General features: G+C 38.6%; 1 protein-coding gene across 3 annotated transcripts in view; it reads right to left on the reverse strand.

Annotated features, from left to right (window-relative positions):
• Positions 1-26,670, reverse strand: part of mtrex.L (Mtr4 exosome RNA helicase L homeolog) — an 86,010-nt gene that overhangs the window by 21,526 nt on the left and 37,814 nt on the right. For all 3 annotated transcript variants that reach the window (XM_018266111.2, XM_018266113.2, XM_018266117.2), the window contains exons 17-21: positions 18,587-18,759; positions 13,593-13,661; positions 9,837-9,965; positions 1,855-1,965; positions 79-267 (exon numbers count right to left, since the gene is read on the reverse strand). In XM_018266111.2, the coding sequence (XP_018121600.1) occupies positions 79-267; positions 1,855-1,965; positions 9,837-9,965; positions 13,593-13,661; positions 18,587-18,759 (671 nt within the window). The remainder of the gene's footprint in view (positions 1-78; positions 268-1,854; positions 1,966-9,836; positions 9,966-13,592; positions 13,662-18,586; positions 18,760-26,670) is intronic.

Below are 26,670 nucleotides of genomic sequence, written 5' to 3' on the forward strand. Positions count from 1 at the left end.
AAACATTCTTTGCATTAGCCTGAGGCTATTAACACACAGAAAAAAAGACTTGCTGTTAAGTAACAGAACTGTACTCACCTGTGCTTTCTTCTCACATAGCTTGTATAGGGACTCCAGGTTTGGGTCATTATTGAGTGAGTGGGAATACATTCTGTGCTCAAAAGCTTCTGTTTTCTGGACAACTTTTTTCAGCCCAGGGTCCTTGATTCCCATGTCGTCAATAGGATCTAACAAAGGCACCCCATCAGGAAATCGCTTCTGTACCTCCTAGAATAACAGAAAGCTTTAATATCAAAGCCCCTCACATCTTGTACATGCAGCAAGCAGAAGCGCTTGGGTTCGGAGCAGGTCTCCATGCGTTAAGAGTATGTGCTTATATGTGAAGGATGCGGGTCCGAACCTACAAATTGGGAGTCTACCGTTAGCATAGCTATCCCATGAGAGTCTACCGTCACCAGTGTTAAACCACCATGGAAACTGGACTTAAAATTATACTGAAAGATATATTCATATACTGGTTTGGGATCAGTCATCTGGAAACCGGTTATCCAGAAAGCTCAGAATTACGGAGAGGCCGTCTCCCACAGACTCCATTTCACCAAAATAATCCAAATTTTTTAAAAAGTAATTTCCTTTTACTCTGTAATAATAAAACAGTACATTGTACTTAATTCAAACTAAGAAATAATTATTGGAAACAAACCTGCCTATTGGGTCTATTTATTGTTTTAATGATTATCTAGTAGACTTAAGGTATTAAGATAAAAATTATGGAAAGATCCATTATCCGATAAACACCAGGTCCTGAGCATTCTGGATAACTGGTCCCATATCTGTATTTACACGAGCAATCATCTACCAAATAATTTTAGTGAATCTTCAATTTTACATCTTATTGTGGTCCCATCTGTATATTATGCATATTACATTACTTTGATTTTACATTTTCCCCAGTTCTCTTCCTCTGAGAAACGTAAAATGGGGGATCTACTGTTTTTAAAATCTGAATAAAGAGTTAAAAAATGTTGGAAATGTTTCTGGCTAATACAGGTGTGCAGTGATACAGGCAACCGGTTCAGCATTTATGGATATCTACTGACATCCTTTGTGGCACCTCTAGATGTTGGAAGGTTTGGTTTTAACTACTAGTAAACTGCTCACACTGTTTGTGATCTGGCTTAGATGCCACAACTATGTAGTTTATATTTGAAGCCGTGTTAGAAAGGCGTGTGTGGGGGCCACCAGTACACCAGGGTCCACACCCAGTCTCAAAATCCTCAACCCCATTGTCTGCCAGTCTGCATGCAAATGGAACAAATTGATACAGTAATGTGCCCCTATAGAAAACTATTAAAGGATACAAGTGTTGATGAATGGAGTAGCAAATGCTCCATCAATGTGGTCAAGTTTAAACCAATGAATCCTCAGCAGGCTTTCTGTGGACATTTCACAACTACACTATACCAGGGAGGCAACCCTAATTGCGAGCCAAAGGCAGCAAGATGCAATTCATTCCACTGCATTGCCTACAATAAATCCTGTTAACCAACAGAGAACTGCAGTTTTTTTTTAATTTAATGCTGACGAATACTGAAATGACAATTTACTTCAGGATCTTTAAGGTACCAGGCAGCAAAACATAACAAGCATCTGACTTCTGCATCCTAATTTGGTTTGCATTTTTATTACTCTGCTCATCTGCATATATTTCAGTCTCCTGAACTAGTCGCCAGTGTCAACTGTATTTGTTGCTGTAATATAAGTGAATGTATAGTTCCTTTGAAAACTTGCAGATTATAGTGCACTGTGTGGAAAAAAGGCACAAACTTTCCAAAATAAAACTCAAAGCATTACCTGGATAGACTTAAGCACACTCTGTCTGTTGTCAGTGGTCCGGAGATCCTTAGGAATGTACAGACGCACACTACTAATGGCACAGAGCGCGTGCAGCATTACTGGGACAATCTGCAAAACAGATAATAATGGTAGAGGCAAAACTTCACAAGGCAAATTCATTTATTTCCCCAAATGTTCACTATACCTAAATAAATTTTTCTGCAGAATTTCATATTCCTATGAAAATACCTGTAGTTGAACTGAAATTATGGTAGATCTCACTAACCAGGCTATGAGCAGCAAATTTAGGGGCACTCACAAATTAATTGGGTCTCCATAGGGCTGCTATCTAATCCTATTGTTCATCCCGGGCCTTCAATAAGATCAGCTGGATCTCACCCAGAGCATAGGTAGCCAAATGAGTGGATATCACGAGAAACATATGGGGAGGGGTGATCACAAAAGATTTAAAAATGGTTTCCTCAATTAAGTTTATTAAATTCTGTATGTTTACTTTTTTTACAAGTCTGTAGTTCCTCTTTAAAATGTACTTGCATGGTAGTACAGCTGGGAATTTTTTTTATTTTTAAATGCTTAGTTTTACTTCTGAAAAAGTCACTTTTCGTGCTTAGGCAAAGCACTATTTCCTAGCACTCAATATATAATCTGTACAAGTGCAAAATGGGATTGTGTACTGTGGTGAGAAAGTTAAGATAAACACAAAAAAACACATTTGTCCAAAAGCAAAACAGTAACTTCATAATTAAATTCGTGCCATGCTAAAAGTTCAGTGTAAATGTGTTTTTTTGCTATTCCGTCTACAAAACTGAAATGTACTTTGATGGCGATGTTGTGACGGGTGGCAATAAAGAGGCCCTGGTCAGAGTGAGAAAACAATGATGGCTAATTATCAAGATAATGACGATGCCATGTAAAACCCACTAGTACACCTCCTTAAATTTTACCACTCAACCTGCCAACTGGCCCCCGCCCACACTCTACTTCCGCCCTTCATTTATTGTTATGCGCCCGCCCCACTGATAACATCACAAAAGAGGCAGAGCAGTCGTGCACCTATAAAACCGAATGCCGGCAGTGTAAGGTCGCTCAACCCCCACCCGTACACGACCCGCAAACAGCACAGCAAGGTTGACCCGCAGGTATTGGGTCGGCCCGCACATCACTACTGCACACTATGGGGCAGATTTACGGAGCGCTGAATTTGCACTAGCGTCCGATTCGCTCACATTGCAACACTTTGCCAAGTGTAGATTCGCCCGGACAACGCTAATTCACTAAAATCCGAAGTTGCATCCAGGGCGCCAAACGCTGGCGAAGCAGCGCTAGTGTTACTGCGGCAAGCAAAGCAAAGTTGTGCTAGTGTTGGCTAATTTGCATACGACAGGAAGTTAAAGTTGAATGGACATAAATGCTGCAGCAAATACATTACATTACACAAGCCCAGGGAAACCTTAAATAAATAAAATAGAGTTGTTATATTGCCCTACACATGAGCCCAGTGTATAGTTTATGTGCCATATGTTAGGAAATGTAGGGGGGAAGGAGGGTACCCCCCAAAAAAATTACAATCTTTTTCAGCCTATCACCCTGAAAAATGAAAAGTCGCCAGCGTTTTTTGTGACTTAGAAAATTATTCAAATAATTTTTTATGAAGTCCTATCTACTCTATTGTACTTCGCCTGGTCTGAGGGGTCGAAGGCAAGTCTGGCGCAAGAGGTAACGTTCAGTAAAATCCGCATCGAAGTGAATTTGCGTAGTTACGTCCCTTCGCCAAGAGCGCAACTTTGCCAGGTGTAAGGGAGTGAATTACGCTAGAGTCCAACGCATAATTTGCAATACATTTTGATTAAGTTATTAAAAAGGGAATTAAATATTTGTAAACAATTAAAAAAAATATTCAAGTGAGGCATCTCTGAATGCCTCTGCAATTACCTTAAAGGAGAACTAAAGCCGAAAAATGAATGTGGCTAAAAATAGCATATTTTATATAATAATAATGAACTTATTGCACCAGCCTAAAGTTTCAGCTTCTCAATAGCAGCAATGATCCAGGATTTCAAACTTGTTACAGGGGGTCACCATCTTGGAAAGTATCTGTGACACTCACATGCTCAGTGGGCTCTGAGCAGCTGTTGAGAAGCTAAGCTAATGAGGTTGGCCTGAAATGTAAGCTAATGCTTCAGGGCTCATTATTAAATTCTGATGCTAGTTGCACTGGTTTCTGTGCTGCCATGTAGTAATTATCTGTATTAATTACTAATCAGCCTTATATTGTGACATTTCTATTCTATGTGTACTGTATATTGTGTGGTCCCTAAGCTCAGTAAGTGACAGCAGCACAGAGCATGTGCAGTGAATCAGCAGAAAAGAAGATGGGAAGCTACTGGGGCATCTTTGGAGACACAGATCTTTACTGCTAAAGGGCTGTAGTTGCCGTGGGCTGGTACAGAAGCACAAAACATAATGTACAACATTTTTAGCCTACTTAAGCTTTAGTTCTCCTTTAAATGGAAACTATACCCCTAAATATGGTAGACCTATATAAAAAAAATATACAACATAAAACAGCCTGTATGTAAAGCACTCCTTGTGCTATGATGATACACTTAAAGGAACAGTAACACCAAAAAAATTAAAGTGTTTTAAAATAATGAAAATATAATGTATTGTTGACCTGCACTAGTAAAACTGATGTGTTTGCTTCAGAAATACTACTATAGTTCATATAAACAAGCTGCTGTGTATCAATGGGGAAAATTGAAAAAAGTCTATATGGCACAGGTTAAATAGTGGATAACAGATAACACCATTATGTTCTACAGAGTTTATCTGCTGTGTAACCTGAGCCTTTTCTCCTTTGAATGGCTGCCCCCATTGCTACACAGCAGCTTGTTTACTTGAACTATAGTGTTTCTGAATCAAAACACAATAGTTTCACCAGCAGTTCCTTTAAGCAACAGTTTATATCAAATCAAGCGGCATATTAGAGAATCTTACCCAACTGGAATATATATATGTAAATATTGCCCTTTTACTCTGGATGGATAAAGCTGAAGCACGGGGCCCAGTGAAGTAATGGCTGCTGTACACTACTCCCAATCAAACCATAGCAGAAAATGGCAGAGAAAGATTTAAAAATTGTTTCCTCAATATAGTTTATTAAATTCTGCATCTTTAAATTTTTTTTTTACAAACCTGTAGTTTCTCTTTAAAAATACACTTGTGTGGTGGTACAGCAGGGAATTTTTTTATTTTTAAATGCTTAGTTTTACTTCTGAAAAAGTTAGTCACTTTTCGTGCTTAGGCAAAGCACTCACGTAACTGCTGCTACTTCTCCTCCGACAGAAAACACCAGTCCTGTCCTTTTTCCCTAAGCAGAGAATCTATATACGGTACCGTATATACTCGAGTATAAGCCGTCCCGAGTATAAGCCAAGGTACCTAATTTTACCTCCAAAAACTGGGAAAGCTTATTGACTTGAGTATAAGCCGAGGGTGAGAAATGCAGCAGCTTCTGGTAAGTTTCAATCAAAAAATTGAGGGTTTCTGCTCCTATTGGAGGTGCCGGCATCTTGTTTTTGGATGCCGGCATCTTTTTTTTTGGATGCCGGCATCTTGTTTTTGGATGCCGGCGACCATTCTTGGACGCCGGCGAATATTCTTGGAGACTATTCTTGGACGCCGGTGACTATTCTTGGACGCCGGCGACCGTTTTTGCACTTGACCCGAGTATAAGCCGAGGTAGCGTTTTTCAGCATATTTTGGGGGCTCAAAAACTCGGCTTATACTCGAGTATATACGGTATATCATATCTATATATAAGTCAGAAGAACACAGGTAGGCTGGGGGGGAGGAGGAAGGGAGGGGTCTACTCAGGGTGGGGGGGTTATTACTGGTTAAATCCTCCTTTAAGTATTCTTTCCTATATTAAATGGTGGTTTACATTCAAACACTTTTTTCAGTGCAGTTGGTTTCAGATAGTTCACCAGAAATTACGACTTTTTCCAATTACTTTCTATATTCTATATATGTGTGACTATTTTTCTAATCTTGAAGTGTAAAGTTTTATTTTTCAGCTTCTAAAGCAAACCTCATTTTCTGCTTAATGGTTCGATTCCTAAACTCAGCTTCTCAACTGCTGCCCAGAGTACATTTAGCATGTGCAGTGTCTCAAAAGACGTAAACTGTAGTTCCCCATCATGGATCTTGTTTGGCCATCTTTCAAGGCCTGGATCAGAACTGTTATGGGGCTGCTGTAAGTATAGAAAATATAGTATTTCCAGCCATAATTATTTTTAGGCTTTAGTTCTCCTTTAACATCTGACTATAGCTTCAGATTTCCTCACTACAAACACAGACCAGATACTGCTCAGCAGGCATAACAGAGATTGCAGCTGGACTCTCAGATAGAGGCATATGTATTATTTATGAAAAGCACAGAGAGAAATATCATATTCTACAGAGTTAGCAGTTTCAATCCAAATTGCAATATCAGACTACAGAGGTTATTGAAAAGCAGTGAGAAGCAATTACCATATGGCAATTATTAAAAGGAATAAGCGCAGGGATTACTGGCAAGCCTCACATGTGTTCCCCAAATGTTTATATGGCACATCAACACTGTCTTTGTACAACAGAAGATCTGCAGGCAAGTAAAGTTCATGTTTATATAGCAGACAAAGTTTTTTTTATATGTAAATATGATGCCATATGGTTATGTGATGTACTGGTAACACAATCAATACATGTAGTACTAGAATTGCAACTACAAACCAGGTTAAAATGGATCTATAGAGGACCTTTGGCAATAACCAAATGTGTTTTGCTATGAGCAATCTGTTTTTGCTCTTGGTTTGGAAAGCCAGTAATGCAAAGAAATAAAAACCTGGAAAATAGTTGCCCGCGGAGCTTGCTCTGAACATGTAAAAGGGGAAAAAGTTCCATTTATATGTTCATGGAGCTACGCAAATGGCTTTCTAGGAAACTATGTCTCACTGTGTTTTATTACAATGGCAGGAGTCTGAATACAGACAAATATTACAAGGGTAATGGCTTTAAAAAACACTGTAGTCACTGTAGCCATCTTAAATGGTTAGTGCTTAGTTGGGGAGTATAGCCATCAAGAATTATTATGGTTTTTCTTAGCGTTGCACTGCAGCTATCTAGAAGTTGTGCTTGGCTCCCAGAAGGGACCTTCCTTGCAACTCTATTACTCCACACCTTTTATTCGCAGTCCTCTGAAACAACCTCTTAAATGGGAAAGATGTTAAACGCACAGAATATTTATTGTAGAACACCCAATTTGGGATTCTGGGAGCTGTAGTGCAACAGCTGGAGCATGTGAGTTTGACAAATCTTTACACCTACATTTTTACAAAACATCATGCTACCAGTGGAGAAGATACCAAACTTTTGCCATCCACCTGCCAGTGCACTCATGGGGCAGATATGGGTAAGAAAAATCACAGTGGCACTTTTTGGGGGAAAATCCAAACCCATGTGACATTAACCGCAGCACTTTCTTCGAAATGGGAGAAATCACCCAAACCTGGCCAGGTACAAGGCAAATTTTAACCAAAAAATGTGTTTTCAGGCTGAAATCTAGCTGCACCAGCAGTATGAGCTGAATTTCCAATATAATCATGGACAGGAACCCAATACTTGTAAACAACGCTTTCCTGACTTTTCCAAAAAACATTTATAGCTCGCTTTGGTCTTTGCTTCAGCCCAATCCCACTCCCCTATCCTAGCCCTCTGCCCTATTTTGACAACATAGATCACTTGTTTTCTGACTTTCAGTTTAACCTCTGTTTGATGTCCAACTTTGGCCTTGAGCTATAACTTTAAGAACTTCTAAGATAGTAAATACTTGGTCACCACAAATCCACCCTCCCCCTGACATATTCAGGAGTATCTAGAAGAGAAAAAATAAATTAGTCATTAAATCTCATCCTAAATGGGCTTCAGGCTGGGCATCCCTTGCCACTGATCCTGGCTGCCCTTGGTGAGCTTGTCCCACAGTTTGAGAACAATGATGTTGATGAATATGAAAATAAATTGCAATCCAAAGATATCCAATTCATGCAACAATATTAGATGGTACAGACGCTCAACCCAGCAGCCATCATTTTCTGAAAAAACAAAACATACTGCTGAACCAACTTCATGACCTATTAATATTTCTCTTTATAACCAGGTATGCATCGAACCTGCAAAGATGTACAATATTTCTTCTGTGAACAGTCCAGAGAATACATAGAAGCATCGTATGTCTGCGGTATCTGTGAAACCATAGAAGAATACTGGTTTTGCCAAAATGAAGCAATGTGGGAAATGTTCCCTGTGGCAGGAAACTGCATTCCAGCCGGTCCAGCTGCTACATGCAACGCACACAGCTGCTGCCATGTTAATACTATTAACCCTTGAGTACAACAACATCCAAAGTCCTACCCACTCACTGGCACAATCTGAAAGCTGCTTGGCACCTTCTCAAAGAGTAACAACTGCAATAACTACAAAATGGGTGGGCTACAGAATACATATTGCCCTCCAGCATTCCACTAACAGACTGTGGTTGCTGAAGCATGCTGGGAGTTGTATAACATCTGTAAATGTCAAAGGTGGGGGATATCTGCATCAACATCTAGCACCCTTCTACATATCCACTCCCTAATTACTCTTAGACACATTTTGGGAGACAGTTATATGTGCAAAAAAAACAGTTGCTACTTTGTAAATCCTCTGGAGCAGTTGTATGGGCAGATTATATCCCAGTACCGGCTGATTTCTTTCCTACAACAGGCTTTACCCACTATGTGACTGAACACCACAGTATTCAGAGAAGAATATATATATAAATATTTTTTTTTTTCTTGACACAAACCCGGGACCAGCTCCAACTCATTTCAGCAATGCTTATTAATAACTGAAAACAGCATGTGGCATCCAAATGTGCAATTAATTCAGCTGCCAAACTTGGGAGACCGAAAGCTTTGGTTGCAGAAGATGAATCGTGGCGTGTTTATATTCACTCTTCATTTTACAATGTCTGCTTGCAAACAGTTTATGTGACACGTCGTATAAATACAGCCCAGGAGCACTATCCTTCCACACGTGTGCTAGACACATAATGGCACGCATCAAAGTACTGCAGTTCTCCAGTTCTCCTAGCGGATTCTTGTTTTACGATGTAGCCAAAAAGGGCTCACATTAGTGTAGAGTCGGAACAGCTTACAGTATTGGGAAAAAGTAAAATCCTTATCAGTACAGCATAGGGAAAGGGGTCAGTAAACAGATTTACATTTTCATTCGATTTTAGAGGGAGCATAGAATGCAAATCACTGACTGCAACACACCTATATTGAAAAGAAATGTTGCTCTTTGTAGAACAATCATTTGGGTTCAGGGCTCTTTTTAGGTTGTACCCCACTTTTAACTTTGAATATAATTTAGATTGTAAAAGAGTGATATTCTGAGGCAATTTGCAAATTGTTTTTTTTATTGTTTGTGGTTTTTGAATTATTTAGGTTTTTATTTAGCAGCTCTCCAGTTTGTAATTTCTGCAGTCTGGTTGCTAGGGTCCAAATTATTTGAATTTATTTTATTACTTGAATAAAAGACTGAAATATGAACAGGAGAGGGCCTGACTAGAAAGATGAGTAATAAAGAGTAGCAATAACTATAAATTTGTAGCCTTACAAATGTTTTTTAGATGGGGTAAGTGACCCCCATGTGAAAAGTGGAAAGAGTCAGAAGGCAAATAATTTAAAAAACTATAAAAAAAAAGTAAAAATGAAGACTAATTGAAAAGTTGATTAGAATTAGCCATTCTATAACATACTAAAAGTTAACTTAAAGGGGAACCACTTAGCTGACAAATAGACTCAAATAGATGATTATTTTGTCACTAACGACTTAGAGAAAAATATATATTACAACGGTGATTGGAATTGCTGAATATTTTATCAAGCGATACACACCTGCATCTCGCCTTTCTCATCTGGCTTTGCTGGTTTTGCAGCCTCCGTAGCATAATTTTTGACACTCTCTTTTAAACAGTTGAGAAGCACTTCTATTACATAGAGTGGGTCCAGTTCACCAGAATTCGGCTTAGGAAAATAATAAAAAAAAAAGAATAGTGATCAATTCAATTTAAACGTTTTTATTGTGTAAAACAAAGTTTTCTGCTAAACTGTAGTATATGTGTATATTTTACACAAAAGTTAAAAAACAAAATAAAAATAAATAAAAAAAATTATAAATATATATATATAGTGAATAAAGTACTCCCTCTTGTAAAATATAAGGATATTATAAGTTACAGAGGAGTTTCATGACCATATAAAAGCACGAGGCCTCAGAACTCCGAGGTGACTTCTAATATCCTCATATTTTGCAATTGGGGGTACTTTATTTTTTATAATACACAAGTTTCAGTGAGTCATGTGACACAAATGACATCAGAACTCACCGTTTATAAGGATATATATATATATATATATATATTTTAACTATTGGTTTTTGAAGAGTTGTTTTTACAATTATTACCCCACCCTGAAAAACAAAGAGTTTGAATTTCCTCTCCTCCCATAACTGCTCTAGTGAACAAAGTAGATCAATCGTAAATTGGAAGTAGCTTCACTTTAACAGTTCTGCTTTGTTTAAGGCAACAAATTAAATAAAAAATTTTTAAATTTGTTTTCAAATGCTACATTTGTTCAGCGGATTATCAACGTGGTTTATTCTGAGATAGAACTCTGAGCTACACAAGCTTTTGTACAAGGTCAACAAGGCATGGGGTCTTTAAAGGGATTCTGTCATGATTTTTATAGTTTACTTTTTATTTCTAAATTACACTGATTTCATTTCAAATGATTCACTCTTCCATTTAAAATGTTATTCTTGAAACAACAAATGTTTTTTTTTTTTAAGCAGTAATATTGGTCTGGAGGCAGCCATCTCAGTGCTTTGTGCCTGATCCTGAGCTTTGAAAAGGATGGAACTGCTTTAAAATAGCTATTGTTTTTCCCTTTCTCGTTGTATTTTACCACGACCCAAGTCGTGCTCTCCACCTAGTGGTAGACATGAGAATAGCACCCGAGCCGGAAAGAGCAGGGTTTTAGCAATGCAAAAAAACCTTCGCAGAGGTGTCAGGTAGCTGCTATCTAGTTAGCTGACCATTGTTCTGTTGATAGGCTGTTGGGGAGGGAAGGGAGGGGGGTAATATCACTTCAACTTGCAGTGTAGCAGTAAAGAGTGACTGAAGTTTATCAGGGCCAAAGTCACATGGTTTGGGGGCACCTGGAAAAATGACATCATGCCTGGCCCTATACCAAATTTCAAAATTAAATATAAATTTTTTGTCTCTTTTGAAAAACGGATTTCAGTGCAGAATTCTGCTGCAGCAGCACTATTAATGGATGCATTTTGGGAAAAAAAAACCTTTTCCTGCGACAGTATGCCTTTAAGGCAGTGTCGATACAGTCAAATGTGGTCATTTCAGCCTTCAAGCCAATATTACTCTTTTAGCTTAGACAGAGTCATAGCCAAATAAGGCTTTCACTTCTGTTAATTTTAAAATGTCCAACATGCACCCTCCGGTTGAAGACTGTTTGCTTAGAATAGAAGTTTATCATCATCCAGAAGGCCACAGGATATCCATGCCTAGTTTAATCCATTATAGCAGGGTGGTTAAACCACAATTTTATACAAGTTACATTTTCCTTTAGTTAATAAATTAAGCTGTTTGTGACTCAAAAAAAATGATATCTTCTGCTGAACATTTCCGCTCACTTGCATTTTTTGGAGGATATTATTGTACAGAAAGTGATATGTGTATTATGTTTTATAAGACCAGCGGGTACGAGAGTAAATGCCACTCGGCATCCCATTACTATGGCTCTGGGGAGGAAATCTATTCCTCTATAAAAACATAACAGCTAGGAAATTATTATGTGCACATTACATCATCTTTTTGCATTGTAATGCTCCGTAACATTGGCTGCCCACACTTTAGCCTCTTAGCTCTGAACTTTTAGAGAGCCTTTTATTTGATTCATTTCAGTCCCTGGCCAGATAAACCACTTCTGCTGCACATAGCATGGATGGTACAAGCAAAAAAAAAAAAAAAGAAGAAAATTAAAAAAAGAATCGATGGACAAATCTATGGGCTGATTCAAATGGAATTCGAGTTTTTAAAAAAAAAAAAAAAAAATCAAATTCAATTTTTGAGATTTACCATACTCTTCTGGCCCTTTAAGAACTCGAATATGATTATTCGCCGCCTAAAACCTGCCGAATTGCTGTTTAAGTCAATGGAAGAGGTCCAGGGATCAATTTGGAGTTGTTTGCAGCCATCCTGAACGCAAATAGAGTTTTTTTAAATTAGAATCAAATTTGATTTGAGTTTGGGTCGATTCAATTAATCAGTGTTTTAAAAATGTGATTTTATTAATACATTTTGATTGGTCAAATTTAGAATTTTTGGTAGTTAAGGGGAGTTTTTAAAAAACCAACATGAATTCGAAATTCGACCTTTGAGAAATGTGCCTCTAACGGTATACCTATCTGTTGAAAAAACCTATAGCTACCTCTTGCCATTACCTGGGGCCTAGCCAGGGGGTCAACAGAAAGCAGCTTGAGTCAGATGACCCATGCCATTGAGCCAACTGATCCAAATAGCTAGCATGAATCAGCCAATAGCAGAACAGAAGGGGCATGCACAGAAGTGCTTTAACTGTGGAACCCAAGAATCAGAGAACAAAACTCAACGGCAATTCGGCAGGTTTTAGGTGGCAAATAGTCGAAATAGAATCAGGGTCGGATTTAAATAGCGTGCACCCCTAGGCCCACTGTCGTTCATAGCCCCAGTCCCTACCTCAAAAATAAGCACCTGCTTTGAGGCCACTGAGAGCAACATCCAAGGCGTTGGTGAGTAACATGTTGCTCATGAGCCACTGGCTTAGTGTGTGGCCATCTTAAACTTTCTGTTACAAACCTATACAACAGGAACAGGAGTATGGCCTAGTGGGTGAGGGTATAGTCTGAAGTAATTTGGGAGCAGAACCAAAAGAGCAGCAATGGCATAGATGAATGAAGGCACTTAGGCTCCTTTAAGCTGGCACTGAGAAAGGAAAATGCAGACTCGAGCCACACCTTTTTACGGTGCATAATAAGAAATTAACATTTGGGGGATTACCATACTTTTGACCGTGCTGCATTATCCATGAACAATTCACACATTTGCTAATTTTTACACACTACTGTGCATGAGGCTAAATACATTTTGTATGGTTTCATTATAATTACACATTCCTTTGCAGATACCAACCATGACAAGCTTGTAGCAGCCCTCACTATTGCATGATGGCATTAAATTAAGGCTAGCAATGAACCTAGCAATTGTGGGTTTGATTAATCCTGGACCCTGGCCACAACATACACATATAGCTGAAAGCAGAACATTTACTTTGTTGGAAAGATTAATGCACATATTCCACAAGGGAAGATATTGTATGATTTTTTTTTTTTGGCTCGCAAATTTAAAGAAAGTGCGACCAGATTGGTCCCATTTTGCAGAGTGTAGAAGTGTGGCCACCCTGTGTCCGGCACAGTCCCATGCTGGCTCTGCTTGCAATTTATGTACAAAAGCAATGGTTTGAAGGCCATTCAGGTTAGGAGACCGGCACATTAAATTAGGAATGTGTAAGCTGTGTGTGTACAGATATTCTTATTACCTTCACGTTTGATTTCTTGGAAAAGTTGACCACTACGCCCCATCCAAAATCATCATCCTCATTTTTTACCTTTGATGAAAAAAAAAGAAAAATTACATTTAGATTTAAAGAGGAAATAGGAACAAACCCCCCTTTTTGAATTGCTGTTACATGGTGCAGAGGAGAATTCAAGCAAAAGAAATGTCTTGCCCTCCAAATATTCAACTACAATGTCAATCAGCTGTCAAGGAAACAAGTCTGTTGGGTACTGGTAGGAGTTGTAGTTCATAAAACAGTTGGGTGGGGGCCAAGGTTGTTCATTACTTATTTATAAAGTGCATACAGATATGTCTGGCATATTTAGAAATGCAAATGCTTTTTTTTTTTTAGCCCTGGGAGTTTTCGTTTCTTAATTCTTTTTTATCTTGTAGCTGTAAGCTGCAATTTATTTGGGAAAAAAAAAGCAACAGCAAAAGCAAATTGCTCCAACTGATTTTACGGAATTTTAAAAATGTACTGAAACTTATATATATATATATATATTTTGCACTTATATATATATATTTTTTTTTGCACAAAGAAAATATAATTGTAAGCAACATTCAAGTATCAATTAATTGCGGAAAAAACAACAACTCCAAAGACTTTAATTATTTGTAAATGTCCTGGAATTATGTGGACCAGTTAAGTATTCCAGGAACAAAGTTTTCCTACTGAATAGAAGGATAGGGGTTACTCTCCTAGATCTCAGAGGCAACCTGTTCGAACGGAATAACTGTGGATCCAAAGGAGCATTTTTCCATTTACTGGCTACCATGTTCTTTGGCAGAGCAAAGCACAAAAAGCAAATAAAAGTGTAGATATAAATACAGCTCTGTGTGTGTACCCAATAACTAGACAAAAAAAAAAACATATTACATAATAAATGGGAATGCCATTAGTCAGGTTCTAGATGCCAATTAAAAAAATTAAAAAGCCTTTACTGATCAAATTGTAGCGGGTGGGCAGATCAAACTCTTCCAGACCTTAAGAGAAAAGTACCAGCTACCATCCAACATGATATTCCGCTATCTGCAATTAAGTCACACGTTCCAGGCCCAGTTTCACGTCCGCTCATTGGACATAAGCCAATTCACACTTGAACGCTACCTTCGGCAGCCGGGGCTGCAAAAGGCCATCTCTTGGATATATGCTATTTTACAGAAATCCTCGGGCTCCCATGTGGAGGGATTGCACCTAAAATGGGTAGTAGATATCTCTGCAATGGATGAGGATGCTTGGAAGGGGGTCAGAGAGCAAATTTCACAACTTACCATATCCAACAGAGATAGGCTTATACAGATAAAATTCTTTAACAGAGTATACCTTACCCCCAGAGGTTGGCCAAGATTTATCCGGGTACTCCAGACACTTGCTATAAATGTGGGGAGGAGTAGGGAACTCTCTTCCATGTGTTCTGGGAATTAGTACCAGTTACCAGACACTGTTGATCACTAGATATAAGCAATAGCCTAGGTCTGGGTGAAATGTTCGCTGGTAGGTGTATGCATGTAAACGGCTCAGTTGTGCTTGATCGTATCCATGTGAATACCCACGATTGATGAATGTAAGACATTTTAATGTTTCTTTCTGTACTATTGTGTGTGTATTGAAAATGTTAATAAAAAAAAAATAAAATAAAAAGCCTTTACTGATATTGTAACAGCCACAAATAGCAAATTTCAGGCCCATGTTGGCCAGGATAAATGGCCAATAACTGGTTGAAAGTTTTCCGTTTTCAGCCAGGTGATTATGACTAGCTGTGTGCCCTCAAGTAGTTGTCAACTAGTGTCATAACTTCAAGGGCCTGGTCTGCCTTTTAGTTTTTTTCCTGCCCAAGCATTTCCATCCCAGAAGCAGAGGTTCCCCCTGACATAACTAAGGGAGTGTGCTCCCGGAACGCATAAGGCCATGTAATTCTGCAGTAACTTGCAATTAAAACCTGCCTTTTACCAGAGTGCCGTCCTCCTGTTCGTGTACTATACACTTGCCACAATCCCCCTTTCCCCCCCGAGAATTATGTTGTGAACCATATTTGATATTTATTAGCCATCGACTACAAATCAGTAGGACATAGAAAAACAGAATTGTTTTATTCAATATACACAACAGAAGAATCAAAAGTGCAGCTCTGTAGGTATTCTCAAAATCCAACTTCCAATTCACAGTTTCATAAATTTCCCGGCTAAGGTCAGGGATCCAACCTTACGGAATTGCCTGGGGTCCACTTTTCTCTCTCTGTCTGGTCCTGGAAGATGCAGTTCACAAGTAATGGCTAAATTCTTGCTATCTCTACCCTAGTAAAGTATGGCACTCCATAAACACAGAGGATGAATGTTAAGACAAACCACTTTGCATCATTTGTAATCGAAAAAAAAAGAGAAAATGTAATAAAACCAGGTTCATTACAAACTGGTCGGTCGAAACCTATTACATTAATAAATGACTAATGGAAAAGCTGTAAAATTGAATTCCACCTGGCAGAACGACAGAAGCATGAGAGCATTCACTGAAAATCTGCCCAAGAAACAGCTGCAATACGTGATCCTTTTTCTCTTAAGCCACACTCGATAGCTTTGGTAAGCGCTAAGCACACCAGGAAATGATGGTCACTATTAGATCACTGCATAAAAGTTACTCACTTACACAGCCATTATCAGAATGAAAACAACCATATTACACAGTGCTAAAATATAAAGCAATTAACTAGCTTAATATACTATGAAATAGAAAAGACAAATGTATATAGTAATAGTAATCTATGCTTAAAAGAGCAGTAACTCCAAAAATGAAATGTATTAATCTGTGATGTTCAGGCTGGCCCAAAACCCATGTGTCAGGCTGACCTCACTGAGTTTTTTGCAGGTCGTGGGTGGGTTTGTGTTGAATTCTTCTGCCTGCTTGTCCCGCCTGCAACCTTAGACTGCCAGCTTCCGACTTTACAGGCATGTGCCTTGCCCGCCCCTTTTGTGCCATCATCAGAGGGGCTGGCTCAAAAAAGCTCATTACTAGTTACAAGCCCTTTAAATGCTTTCTGAATGAGTCTTTAATGTCCAGATATGATGGACAGTCTGTAGACACGCAAGTCATGGACATTCTGACATACTGCTGCAGGTGTCCTTCCCACTTCATCAGGCTGATCCCTGTGAGCATCGTCTTGACAAGTATAATAGTTCATTTAAAACGGACAAAAGTGGCCTAACACCTTCCACATTTAGGTTATCAGCATCTAGAAGTAGTAAAGCTGAGCAAAGGTAATTTTATTCAACAAACGCGTATCAAAAACATGACTCTCCAGATTATGGCCTTCCCGTAATTCGAAGATTTTTGGATAACCGATCCCATACCTGTATTAGTTTACTCCATGTGAAATATAAACAATATCCTGAAAAACCAGTTCACCTCAACGGCACAGGATATTCCCTATATGGCTAAACGTATCTGCACACCACTTCTCAAACTGCACTTACCACAGAATTCCACTCTATTTTTGAAACCAACATGAATATAGCAACTAATCATTGTTTTTTATTTTAACAGGGGAGCAATCATAGCTTTATTATGCATAGTGCCTAGCATAGGCTGGAGTAGAATAAAGCCATTTGAACTTTGGAGTCATGGAAACATTCTCTGGAATTATAGGATTCATGCTTCCCCAGCAGTCTTGATGGATGAAATCTGGTTAGTCAGATGACAACATTACCTGCTTGAATGCAAAGTGATGACTGTAAAGGAACAAATGTTCTGTGGCTGCATTACATGGTTTGGACTAGGGTTTCTGGTTGCAGTGACACTGTACAATGACATTTAAAAAATTGTGCACTATCTACATTGTGGCATCAATTTGCATGAGCAAAGTCCTACAAAGAGTTCCAATATCAGTGTCCAACCTCACTAACACTTTGGTGGTTTAATATAGCCAAAAAACAACAACAGCATCATTTAATGGAAAGCTTCTTGGAAAAAGCAAAATCAGTTGGGGGTGGACTGATTATAACGGCTTACCAGAGACCCCAGCCTTGTGCTACAGTTTACTGAAAACTGCACTGGCCTAGTGGATCCTCTCTACAGACCACAGCCTGATGCGCATGTGCAGTAGAATGAAATGTCAGCTTTTGGCTTCTAAGTTCAATTTTTTTCTCTTCTGTGCATGCACACCTTGACCAGGCTATAAAGAGGATCTATGCAGAAAAAGATATTGAAGTGGTGATCCTGCAGTAGTACCCAAAGACACTGCAGTTTTTAGAAAACAGTACAGTGGCCCAGGGTGCCAAGTAAGTGATTTTAATCAGTGTGTGAGTGAGTGTGTGTGTTTGTGTTGGGGGGGGGGAGTGGATGCCTAACAAATTGCCACTGCCTAGTGATTACAGTTTTTATTCTCCTGGCAAATGGTGGGCTAATACCCTTTGTTTCAGAAGGACATTCAGTAGAGGGGAACATGCAAAATTCCGCAAGAATGCCGGACAACTGTTTTTTCTTTAGGTATTTTAGACTAAATGTATTAAACTGCTCAGTCAAATCACAAATATGAAATATTTAAAAATATAAAAGTTAAATTCTATGAAGTCTTTCTTAACAGATTTACCAGTAATGACTACCAAATCAAATCAAAATGCATTGTATTGAATTCTGCAGCAGCAGGCCAAATACAGCTTTGCAATAGACTTTAAACCATTACCATTTAAACCTAGCTGGTTAAGAACTCAGCGTTTATCAGTCACACACTGTCAAATTCTTGCCTTCAATAAACTTAAGCAGAGTAGAAGCTGCCAGGTCACATAAATACATTTTATAATGTTAGCAATTTGTTGCCTATAATACAATCACAACATATGTCGCCAACCTGCTGTTTATGAACAGGATCTCCCGACATCTGCTGAGAAATGCTGGGAGTTTTGATAGTAGGTTGCAGATTGTACATCCTTGGGTTAAAATAAGAGGTTTAAGGAAACTAAATTGCAATAATTGGCTTTTACCTTAACCAGCCTACCAGGCTGCAAAAAGGGCAGGCAGTACTTGGGTTTATGGATATAATCTTCAATCTCTTTCCCAAGCTTGGCAAGCTGCTGACGGATTTTATAGTATGTAACAACGTTCACTTCATTGGGAATCTTTATACTGTTATATTGTTCCTCTAGTTTTTTAACCTCTGTAAAAGAGAAAACAAAAAACAGAGTAAGCTCAGCAGCCATCAATGATAATAGTCATGTCCATTATTGTAGAGAAAATGTAATTGGCTGAAGCAGTGAGATTATTTATATGGGACACGGCCAAAGTCATAAAAAGGCACCAGGATAGTGCTGGATCTCTAATGCATTTATGTCGGTGGTAGGCTTTATAATTTTCTTCTAATTGCTTTAGAGATATTTGTTTGTTTGGCATGTTTCCAGAGTCTACAGTTTTAGCTGCTGGACTCCAGCTGGAATCTGTTGGACCACAGAAATCAAGGACTGATGCATGGTCCCTCAATAAAAGTTACCTGGTGCGACCAGACTAGTCAGCTGTGTGGGGCAGGATGTTACCTACTGTGGTTGGAACTTATTTGCCAACAAAAAACAGGACATCAGCTTTGCCTAAGAACATTTAGGAGGAATACTGCAAAACCTGCAGGGTAGAATGCAGCTCATACTAAAACTTAGCCATCTGACAGAGTTGTAACTACTAATGCAAGTTGGATGATCCTATGCAAATCTAATAGTATTTGGGTAGGCAGATTGACTAAACTAAATCCATGTATGGAAATGTAGAAGCATAAAGTAAACAGCAACATGAAGCAAAGAGAGAGACAGAGAAGGTACAGCATTGGAGTTTAAAATAGAATTGATGAGGGGGTAATGTTTTTTGCAGAAAATTCTAAATACAATCAATTTAATATTCTGCATCATTTCTGAAATAATCAAGTTTTTATGTTCACTACCCCTCTCTCTGCATTTGTTTGTCTTCATTCTGTCTTCATGCAGCAGTTGGGTGTCATATATTGGATCCCACTGTCAATCAATATTTCTTATGGGGGGGACTTCCTTTCCTAGCAGATATAGTAGAGCTCACTCAGATAACCGATTGAAGAACAAGCAAAATAACTGCCTTTTGCACAAATCCTACATGTAGAGAGACATGAGCTCGAATACATATTTTAAGCAAAAGGAGCCCCTATAATATACATTGAATCAGACTGCCAATGAATATCGAACACCCAAATCCAGCATGAAGAGAGAATGAAAAGAAATAATCAAGTGCTCTCTGAGCAACAGTAAAGAATTTTTAATTGATTATAGATAGAAAACGTCTTATTTCAGTATGCTGAAGCTTTTATTAAAAGTTAATTTTTGTGATAGTTTCCCTTTAAAATGCTTTAGATCCCCTTGCTATGGAAAAGTGGAAACAAAAACCCCAAGAACATTGCCCTACATTGACAAGAAACAGGATATTTACAGTGAATGCAGACAAGGAACATATATTAATATTGGCGAAATTAAAAAATATCCATATAAATCTGCCTCAAACTGTTCCATATTCTTCAGTGCCAGCGCTTTGCTGATATTTAATAAAAATCACATGTGGATAGGATGGATTGGCTTTCACGGCTCTTGCTGAAAGTAGGCTCATATCACCACATTACTGCTCAGTAAAATAAGCCTTTGGCAAGATTTCATGCCAGTCACTCACCACAGTTGTGTATACAGTATAGTTCTACGTGTGCAGCTGCCTCAGGGCACAAAGAAAGGCTTACGGAAACGTGAATGTCGTGCGATTAAAGCTATATTAATTTACAACTTTGGATTTTACATTTATTTCAGGGGATGGGGTTAAAATGGGAGAAAAATGCTAAATGCTAAAACTCAAATTATCTCATTGTTTTACGAAAACAAATCTGACCAAACTGGCTTCAATGATTTAAACTTAGTTATGAATCATTTTTCTACAAAAAAAAAAAAAAAAAAAAAAAAAAAAAAGGAGCTCCAAAACATCACAACAAAATAGAGCATCAATTTGAATCGGACGATTGAAGCTCAAAAAGTTATTTTTTTTCACAACTTTATCGAATTTTTCAGATTATCCAGTGCAGATAATGTTAAAGGGGACCCATCACCCAAATAAATAATTCCAAATCCTATTTTATCATGTTAGTCAAGCAAAATGAACTTTAATTACACTGTAAAACATGTTTTAATCTGGTTTCCTTTGGTCTGGGAATTCATAATTATAGCAAGCAGGCAGGAGCTATTCTGTGGACACTGTTATTAATAGAGTCCAATAGAATATGGAGAAGCCGCACACCACACACTCCCAAAGGTTCTTATCCTGGTGCCCAGTGATAGAGGAATCGGCAGCCTCACAACAAGGGTAAGAAGAATTTCACCGGCACACAGGAATTGTAGTAGCAGGGCAAGCCCTTGCAATTTTATTATGCAGTAGTGCAACGTTTCGGGGTCACGCCCCTTTGTCAAGCTTGCTTGACAAAGGGGCGTGACCCCGAAACGTTGCACTACTGCATAATTTGACAAAGGGGCGTGACCCCGAAACGTTGCACTACTGCATAATAAAATTGCAAGGGCTTGCCCTGCTACTACAATTCCTGTGTGCCGGTGAAATTCTTCTGACACTGTTATTAAGACAAGCCTTGCATTATCTCAAAATCTTGTTTGTGCACCACAATGGGGTAACCAGATGTCCATCCCCATGCCCTGGTTACACAATTACATGGTGAAGAGAATGGGGGAATTTGGGGAGAGCAGTTACATTTATGCCTAACGCATAGAGGAGGGGCCGGCAATATTTGATTGACAGCTGAGATGTTTAAATGAGCTAACAACAGCTGTGAATGCTTTAATAAAAAATAGAAACTGGATTTCATGTTTACTTTAAAAGGGACTTTTATTATACAGATTTGCGTGTCTGGGTGACAGGTCCACTTTAAAGGAATTGTTCAGTGTAAAAATAAAAACTGAATCCCTGTCCAGACAAATACCAGCATCACACTGATGTCTTATAGGAACAGTTCAGTGTAAAAATTAAAACTGGGTAAATAGATAGGCTGCACAAAATAAAAAAATGTTTCTAATATAGTTAGTTAGGCAAAAATGTAATGTATAAAGGCTGGATGTCTAACATAATAGCCAGAACACTACTTCCTGCTTTTCAGCTCTCTTGGTTTACACTGACTGTTACCCTGGTAACCAATGAGAGACTTGAGGGGGGGCACATGGGTCATAATTGTTGCTTTTGAATCTGAGCTGAATGCTGAGGATCAATTGCAAACTCACTGAACAGATATGTCCCATGTGGCCCCCCTTCAAGTTGCTGACTAGCTCAGAATTAGAGAGCTGAAAAGCAGGAAGTATTGTTCTGGCTATTATGTTACACATCCAGTCACTCCAGCCTTCATACATTACATTTTTGGCTTACTTACTACATTAGAAACATTTTTTATTTTGCTCAGACTATTTACCCAGTTTTTATTTTCACACTGAACTGTTCCTTTAAGAAAACTTCAGGGACATCAGTCATTGACTTCTACATGACTGACAGGTTTGAGATGAAACAAAAACAAACAATTTCCACAAAACATTCAAGGTGTTCCACTAAAAACCTTGAATAGAAACAAAATTGAGGTTTAATAAATGGGCCCCTATAACACAAGTCCCAAAATTCTTCCTTTTGCACATATTTCCTATTAGGTGATCAGTGAGTGAGCAAATACTATGGTGCCTCAAGGTAAAAGGTGTAAAAGAGCAATATGCATATGCTAGTTTGAGTAGACTCACTGATAAGTCAATTATTATCTGTTGGTTACTTTTTCTGTGTAAAAATGAATTTTTGCATCAGAAGTGTTTTACACCCCTTTTGTGGACTAATCAGCTTTATACAAAACATGACCATTTTAGGAGAATCTGAACATTGTGCACTGTACCATTCTCTGTATGTTGTTAAGTAGGTTTTGGCAAAAAAGTTTATACCCTTCAGCCCCCAAATTGCTCTCTCAGGTAGAACAATTTAGGTCAGACAGCCCTTTTTTGGCACGAACAAGAAATTCTCTATGCATGGCACAAGCTGGTGGTGATAGGCATGGATCACATAGCAAGACTAAAGAGAGCTTTCCTGTGTGTTACCTACCTTTCACGCAGTGTGTTTCCAGTTCTTTGGAATGAGAAGCAATGACAAAGGCCACAATAACTTTCTCTTTAGTAAACTTTATTTATAGGTATCAAAGTATTCCCTAAGAACACTGTGGCAGCCATATTGCCTGGTGTGCTATGGGTCTAATTCAACAGTTATGACTCATTGCTATAGGCTGCAAAGTACATTGCAAACCATTGATCCTTCACACAACAAGAGAATTTCTCTTGCAACTACATGCCAGGCATATATTCTGGTGTTATCCCAAAACCACCCACACAGCAGTTGAATAAACAAATGCAATGCTCAATCTCCTGCACACTAAAGCTGAAACTCTTGTAACATAGTAACATAGTAACATAGTAAGTAAGGTTGAAAAAAGACACATGTCCATCGAGTTCAACCTTTTTTTTTTTTTGTTTTGTTTATTAACTACCTATCTGCCAGTTGATCCAGAGGAAGGCAAAAAACCCATCTGAAGCCTCTCCAATTTGCCTTAGAGGGGGAAAAATTCCTTCCTGACTCCAAAATGGCAATCGGACTAGTCCCTGGATCAACTTGGACTATGAGCTATTTCCCATAACCCTGTATTCCCTCACTTGCTAAAAAGCCATCCAACCCCTTCTTAAAGCTATCTAATGTATCAGCCTGTACAACTGATTCAGGGAGAGAATTCCACATCTTCACAGCTCTCACTGTAAAAAACCCCTTCCGAATATTTAGGCGGAACCTCTTTTCTTCTAATCGGAATGGGTGACCTTGTGTCAGCTGGAAAGACCTACTTGTAAATAAAGCATTAGAGAGATTGTTATATGATCCCCTTATATATTTATACATAGTCATCATATCACCCCTTAAGCGCCTCTTCTCCAGCGTAAACATCTCCAATTTGGCCAGTCTTTCCTCATAGCTAAGATTTTCAATACCTTTTACCAGCTTAGTTGCCCTTCTCTGTACCCTCTCTAATACAATAATGTCCTGTTTGAGTGATGGAGACCAAAACTGTACGGCATATTCTAGATGGGGCCTTACAAGTGCTCTATACAGTGGAAGAATGACCCCCTCCTCCCGTGACTCTATGCCCCTTTTAATACAGCTCAAGACCTTATTTGCCCTTGATGCTGCTGACTGGCATTGCTTGCTACAGCCAAATTTATCATCTACAAGGACTCCAAGGTCCTTTTCCATAATGGATTTGCCTAGTGCAGTCCCATTAAGGGTATAAGTGGCTTGGATATTTTTACATCCCAGGTGCATGACTTTACATTTATCAACATTGAATCTCATTTGCCACTTAGCTGCCCAGATTGCCAGTTTGTCAAGATCCTGTTGCAGGGATGCCGCATCCTGGATGGAATTAATTGGGCTGGATAATTTTGTGTCATCTGCAAACACTGATACATTACTTACAACACCCTCCCCTAAGTCATTAATGAACAAGTTAAATAAAAGTGGACCCAATACTGAGCCCTGGGGGACCCCACTAAGAACCTTACTCCAAGTAGAGAATGTCCCATTAACAACCACCCTCTGTACCCGATCCTGTAGGCAGTTTCCTATCCACGTGCAAACGACTTCATTAAGCCCAACAGACCTTAGTTTAGAAAGCAGTCGTTTGTGGGGTACAGTATCAAACGCTTTGGCAAAATCCAAATAGATCACATCTACTGCCCCCCCACTATCCAGAATCTTACTTACCACATCATAAAATGCAATCAAATTCGTCTGACATGACCTATCCTTCATAAAGCCATGCTGATTGTTGCTCATAATGCCATTCATTAGGACAAAATTTTGAATGCGATCCCTTAACAAGCCTTCAAATAATTTGCCCACCACAGATGTCAAGCTTACTGGCCTATAATTGCCAGGCTGAGATCGTAATCCCTTTTTAAATATTGGAATAACATCAGCTTTTCTCCAATCCATAGGCACCATACCAGATGACAGTGAATCTGAGAAAATCAGAAATAAGGGCTGGTCTAAAACTGAACTAAGCTCTCTTAGAACCCGGGGGTGTATGCCATCAGGCCCTGGAGCCTTGTTTACATTAATTTGTATTAAAGTTTTTTGAATCATATCCTGAGTCAGCCACTGACTAGATTGAGCTGAACCATTCGTGCAGTTATTAAGTGAGCCTGTGAACCCAGACTCCTCTATTGTATACATTGAAGAAAAGAACTGATTTAACACATTTGCCTTATCTGTATCTGTTACAACCATACTGGTACCATTATTTAATGGAGCAACACTCTCAACCTGCATCTTTTTACTATTAATATATTTAAAAAACTTTTTAGGGTTAGTTTTCACCTCCACCGCAATTAACTCTTCATTTCTTTTCTTAGCCTTCCGGATTGCTGATTTACAACATTTATTAGAGTGTTTATATTCATTAAATGCAGCTTCTGTCCCTACAGATTTGTAGTTTTTAAATGCCTTTCTCTTCTTTCCCATTAACATCTTTACCTCTGTATTAAGCCACACAGGATGATTCTTAGAGCTTCTACGTTTAGTCCTTAAAGGGGACCTGTCACCCTAAGAAATAATTTCAAATTCTTTTCTATCATGTTAGTTGAGCAAAATAAACTTTACTTACACTGTATTTATTATTTAAATTTTGTTTCCTTCTGTTTTGGAATTATACAATCACAGCAAGCAGGCAGCTGCCATTTTGTGGACACTGTTATTAAGGGAAATTGTGTATCACCCCAAAATCATGTGTATGAACCAGAATGAGGGACCTAATGTCCATGTGCAGTGCCGTACACAATTATAGAGCCTGTGGAGGGAAGGGGGAATGTGAGGAGAGCTGTGAAATCTAGGAAACGCTGAATGGAAAGTGAAAGTAATTGACTGCCCCTCCTCTATGCCACGGGCATAGAGGCGGGGCAGGTAATATTTGATTGACAGTTTAGATATTTAAACACCTTTATAACAGGTATGGATGTTTTAATGAAAAATTTTTTTGGGGTTCCATATTTAATTTGGAAAGAACTTTCATTATGCAGTTTTTTATGTGTAGGTGACAGGTCCACTTTAAGGGAATAAATTGAGAACAGTAATGATTTAATATCATTTTAAAGGACAACCATTTCTGTTCTGTGTTTTTAGCTGAAAACCTAATGCCCCAATCAATGCTCTGTAGGGCAGCCCTCAAGGCACTAAAATTAGCTTTGGCAAAATTCATGGTTTTTGTTGCCCCAGTATATTTTTGTTTTTTGCACCAGACATTAAAAGATATAACATTATGGTCACTATTACCCAGGGGTTCAATGACTTGCACATTTGCTATAAGTTCTGGGTCATTTGCGATCACTAAATCAAGAATAGCATTTTTTCTGGTAGGCTCCTCAACAACCTGTGCTAAAAAATTGTCTTGCAATAAGTTTATAAACTTGTTCCCATTAACTGATCTAGCAGTACCGTTGCTCCAGTCAATATCTGGGTAATTAAAATCCCCCATTATCATTACTTTACCTAAACTAGCAGCCTTTTCTATTTGCATTAGGAGCTTTGTCTCTTCCTCCTCACTTACATTAGGGGGTCTATAGCATACTCCTACAATTAATTTGCTGGATTCTTTACAATTGGTGAAGAACTCCACCCATACGACTTCTGGCCCCTCATCTTCTAACATAACCTCCTCCTTTATATGAGCTTTTAAATCCTGCCTAACATACAGACATACCCCTCCTCCTTTTCTATTGCCTCTGTCCCTCCGAAACAAAGTATAGCCACTGATATTTACTGCCCAGTCATGCGACTCATTCAGCCATGTTTCGGCCACATCAATCACATCATATTTTCCTTCCATCACCAGCAGCTCCAGCTCTCCCATTTTACCAGTCAGACTTCTTGCATTTGTAAACATATATTTAATACTGGCACCATATTGAACATATGACATGTGGTCCTCCCTATCCTTAACAGTATCCCTAGC

The sequence above is a fragment of the Xenopus laevis genome, chromosome 1L (assembly GCF_017654675.1).
Source record: "Xenopus laevis strain J_2021 chromosome 1L, Xenopus_laevis_v10.1, whole genome shotgun sequence".
In the NCBI taxonomy this organism is placed as follows: domain Eukaryota; kingdom Metazoa; phylum Chordata; class Amphibia; order Anura; family Pipidae; genus Xenopus; species Xenopus laevis.